The following is a 4,228-nucleotide window of genomic DNA, read 5'->3' as shown; positions in this document are numbered from 1 at the left end:
ACTCTTTCCGGTTTACATTGCATTACTTTTGAAGGTTGTAGCATCTGTACAGTGTAATGAATAGAAGATCTATATTCATGCACATACTCTGTACTGGCAGCACTCCCTCTGTTGGAGACTCACCAGGCTGCAGTGCCATGGACACAAATCCTGAACGTGCTTGGTAAGGTTGAGTGATCCTGGCTTTGATGCTCCAGGCCATCAAGCCTGGTACAAGACTTATATTTGCTGTCTTTCAGCAACAAGACCTATTTGCCTAATCTTCTGGGCTCTAGTACTTGTGCCATCTCTTTTTAATCATGCTCTGTACCTTGGAGGCACTACACATGTCCTTCAACAGGGCTGAAATCTCAGCTTTACCAAGTGGTTCCCTGTGGGAACATGGAACACAGAGACTGCAGCACAAGATGCTATGCAGGCACTGGAAGGAAGGAGGGAGGGAAGAAAAGCAACATTCATTTATCTGCTTCACTTTTTCCTTGCTATTCTATATACTTTAGACTGACACCAGTATTTTCTGTGTCCTTCCAACTACAGCCTGTAGCTTGTTGAGAAATTTAAGTTTTTCAGCTCAATTTAATGTTTCTGCCTTCAGGCTGCCCGTAGGAGCCATTACAGTCTTCAATGCTACTACCATAGCCTACTGTTCTTTTTCTTTCTCCTTCACAGCGTCTCCAGCTTTTATGTCCCTCTACTGATACGGCCGTTCCTTTGAACTCCTACTGGTGTTTATCTTCTCTGCATGCTTGTAGAGAAGATAAACTCTCATTTTCAGCCACTGTATCCCTCTGATCTTCTCACAACATACAGTCATAAAGATTAACTCTTCTACAGTGTGTCTAGTGTGGGAGAGGCTCACAGTGTGGCAAACTATGAAATTTACGCTCATGGGAATGAAAACTACTTTATTATTTGATACAGTGGCAGCTTCCTAACTTTGGCCACAGTTCTTAAAACTGTAAATAAAAATATGCATGCAGTACTATTCAAGAAAGGTGTTATTTTATGAACTTGCAGCCCATAATTACTAACTTGCATCAAAGAGTCTCCAGATTTCTGAAGTTTGCAGTTTTAGAACAGGAAAAGCCTCAACTTTCATACAGACTGCAGCTTTTAGGCTATTCCTATTAAACATTTAGGATCAAGAAATACATATAAAGTGAGATAGCATGTTTAACTGAAAGACAATTATACAACGTACCAAGATGTAAATCGCTCCTTCTCTTACTACCAAATGGGGAGTTTAGGTACTTTTTAAGCTACAGAGGAGGCCAGATGACAGACTGTTTGCTAAGCAACAAGCATGAGAACTGGATGACCAATGTAAACCATCCAAACACCTGCCCCAATCAAATGACACTCCCAGTAGATCGCCAGTTGCTTCCCATGTAAGTGGTAAACAGAAGGCTTTTCAATTCCAGTTCCTTCCTCCGTGCAGTAAAGGTGAAGTCATGTACCATCATTGTAAACCTTTACTGATAGCTCAGAAATATCCTCACCATCATTAGTTACATCTAGTCTGCTTCCTTCTCTGCTTATGTGTCTTTATTTTTAAAGTTCTGTAATAGCTAGCCACAAACTGCAGTGATCTAGCCACAAGATTAAAACACAAGGACAGAAAGCCTATAATTCATTTAATATTTCAGGCAAATGTTACCAGCACTGAATTTTATATTTGTATTCATCTAATCCCTCTTTAAGCATCAGTCTCACCTCCGCCACTCATACCAAACAGGGTAAGAATTAAGCTTACATTTCATACATAAACTCTTAACTCAGGAGTTAAATTATTTATTTTATAAACCAGAAATCAAACCAGTACACTTTATGACTTAATTTCTTTCTGCTCCACAGGTTTCAGATGCCTTTTAATGACAAGCTCTCCCTTGCTCGTAAGAAAGGTGTCTGACATTTCCTCTTCTGTTGGCAACCCATGAGGCAGTTTCAGCGGCTGTATCCTACAGGCAAAAGAGTTTGCTTAGTGAAGTCCTATGACTAGAAGTGAGTTACATTAACTGTTCCAAATCAAACAAATAGTTAACAAACCTTATCAGATGTTTAACAGCTTTCAGTTTGGAATTCACAGAAGGGATATTTTTGTGCAGTCTTGGCTGATGTGCCTATATAAAGGATAGAATAGGTTTTACAAATGCATTGCCACACCCCAAACCTGTGTTCACTGAACTTTTCACAATATCAGTAAAAATATAAACCATATTTACAAATATAAGATTTAGAGAAATAATTATTCATCAAGAACATAAATAAAAATAGAAAATCACAACTTGATCAAACTCTTGATTCCAGTAAAATGAAAAATTAATTTAATGGTGACCATTAAAATATATTCAAATTTCTTCCAACTGTTAAAAATTTTGGATGAACACATTTTTGACACAAACTCTTAAGAGTCTGATTGAAAATTTACCATCCTTCTCAGACTTAGAAGTTTCTTCATTAATAAGCGAGTCTTTTTTGCCTACCTGCAATATCTGAATAATATGACCCACAGAGAAAACTGAATTCAATGAATTTACAAATCTACTTTTATTATTTTAGCAGAATTCTCAAGGTAAGGTTCTTCTCAGGCATGCATAGCAATACCATACATTGGTATTCTGAATTCCCACCAAATGGGCATTTGCCACTAATGTTCCTCTCAGCTCTTAAACACATCAATTTCTGAATTACATTTACAGCAGCTGTAAAGCAAACTGAGTTTTGTGACTGCAAAAAAACCCACCACCTTAATTCTACCCTATGTTTCTACCTTTCTGATGTACACTATAAGTATAAAGAACAATAATCATACTTTATCCAGTCCAAGATCATGTATTATCTTCTTTTCCCAATATGGGCGACCAACTACACTTTTTATTCTAGTAACAACGTGGATTTTGTGGGGCTGCTCAGGGTCACCTCCATACTTTTCATGATCTCCAGACCGTGGCTGAAATACCTAGAATAACAAGTTCACAAAAACAGAGGGTTTTTCCCTAAATATCTGAATTATTATTATAGTTAATAAATCTCCAAAACATACATTAACATTGGTAAAAATTCTTACATGATTAGCTACCTCTCTTTTTAGAAGGTCAAAGCACTAACAAGGTACGTCAAATTTAGCTTTTGTAACACTAAATCAAACATTTTTATATAATGGTTTGCACTCTTGAGTTTGGCTGTACAACTGCAAAGAAATACATGGACAACACTATACCAGCACAGCACTTAATTCACATGCATCCTCCTGTTCTCCAAACTAGACAAACCCAGGGTCTTTAGCCACTTCTCACAGGACATCCCTTTCACCAGCTTTGTTGCCGCCCCTTGGACACACTTAAGTACCTTTAACATGCTTCTTAAATTGTGGGGGGCAGAGCTGCATACGGCACTCAAAGTGAGGCTGCACCAATGCTGAATACAGCAGGATAATAACTTCTTTTGACTGGCTGGTTATACTGTGTTTGATGCACCTCAGGATGAGGTTTGCCTACTGGGCTACCATGGCACACTGCTGCTCACATTGAGCCTGCTGTCAACCAGCACCCCCAGATCCCTTTCTGCAGGGCTGCTCTCCAGCCACTCCTCTTCCAGTTTATACTTGTGCTTGGCATTGCTCCATGCTATGTGCACAATCTGGCATTTCTTCTTGTTAAATGTCATGTCATTAATCACTGCCCAATGCTCCAATCTATCTAGATCCCTCTGCAAGGCCTCTCATTCCTTGAGAGTCAACAGAACCTCCCTGTTTGGTATTGTCACCAAACTTGCTAATGGTGCATTCCATTTCTGCAGCCTGATTGTTGATAAAGATACTGAACAGAACTGGCCCTGGGACCGAGCCCCAAGGAACGCTGCTGGTGACTGGTCACCAGCCAGATGCAGCCCCATTCACCACAACCCTTTGAGCCCTGCCATTCAGCCAGTTCGTCTCTCAGCATACTGCGCACCTGCTCATCTCGTAGTCTACAGAAATCTGTCATACCACAGAAAGCACAGAATTAAGCAGAGTAATACCTATTTTTCAGTTTCTCAGCTACTGAAGCACATACCGAGTCTGGAATTCTCGACCTGGTAAAGAGACAACGAACCCACGCTGCAGACGCCATCCCCTCCATCCTCTTCTGTAGCACCTACAATGAGAGAGCAGGACATAAGGTGTCTGCCTTACACCTCTTCATACCAGATCAGATCACCTCTTGCAACCAGATTACACAGCCACTCA

At 40.0% G+C, this 4,228-nt stretch overlaps 1 protein-coding gene across 1 annotated transcript; it reads right to left on the bottom strand.

Moving 5' to 3' along the window:
* Positions 1-1,770: 1,770 nt before the first annotated feature.
* Positions 1,771-4,136, bottom strand: MRPL30 (mitochondrial ribosomal protein L30; the record flags this gene model as incomplete). Its single annotated transcript, XM_010086514.1, has 4 exons — positions 1,771-1,958; positions 2,047-2,120; positions 2,813-2,959; positions 4,056-4,136. Coding segments are annotated over 4 exons (435 nt in total), but the record flags the coding sequence as incomplete, so codon positions are not given.
* Between the last annotated feature and the right edge of the window lie 92 nt (positions 4,137-4,228).

Source organism: Pterocles gutturalis, unplaced genomic scaffold (genome assembly GCF_000699245.1).
Source record: "Pterocles gutturalis isolate BGI_N339 unplaced genomic scaffold, ASM69924v1 scaffold10176, whole genome shotgun sequence".
Lineage (NCBI taxonomy): Eukaryota > Metazoa > Chordata > Aves > Pterocliformes > Pteroclidae > Pterocles > Pterocles gutturalis.
The sequence above is the reverse complement of the archived record's forward strand: the minus strand, read 5'-3'. Positions and strand labels throughout refer to the sequence as shown.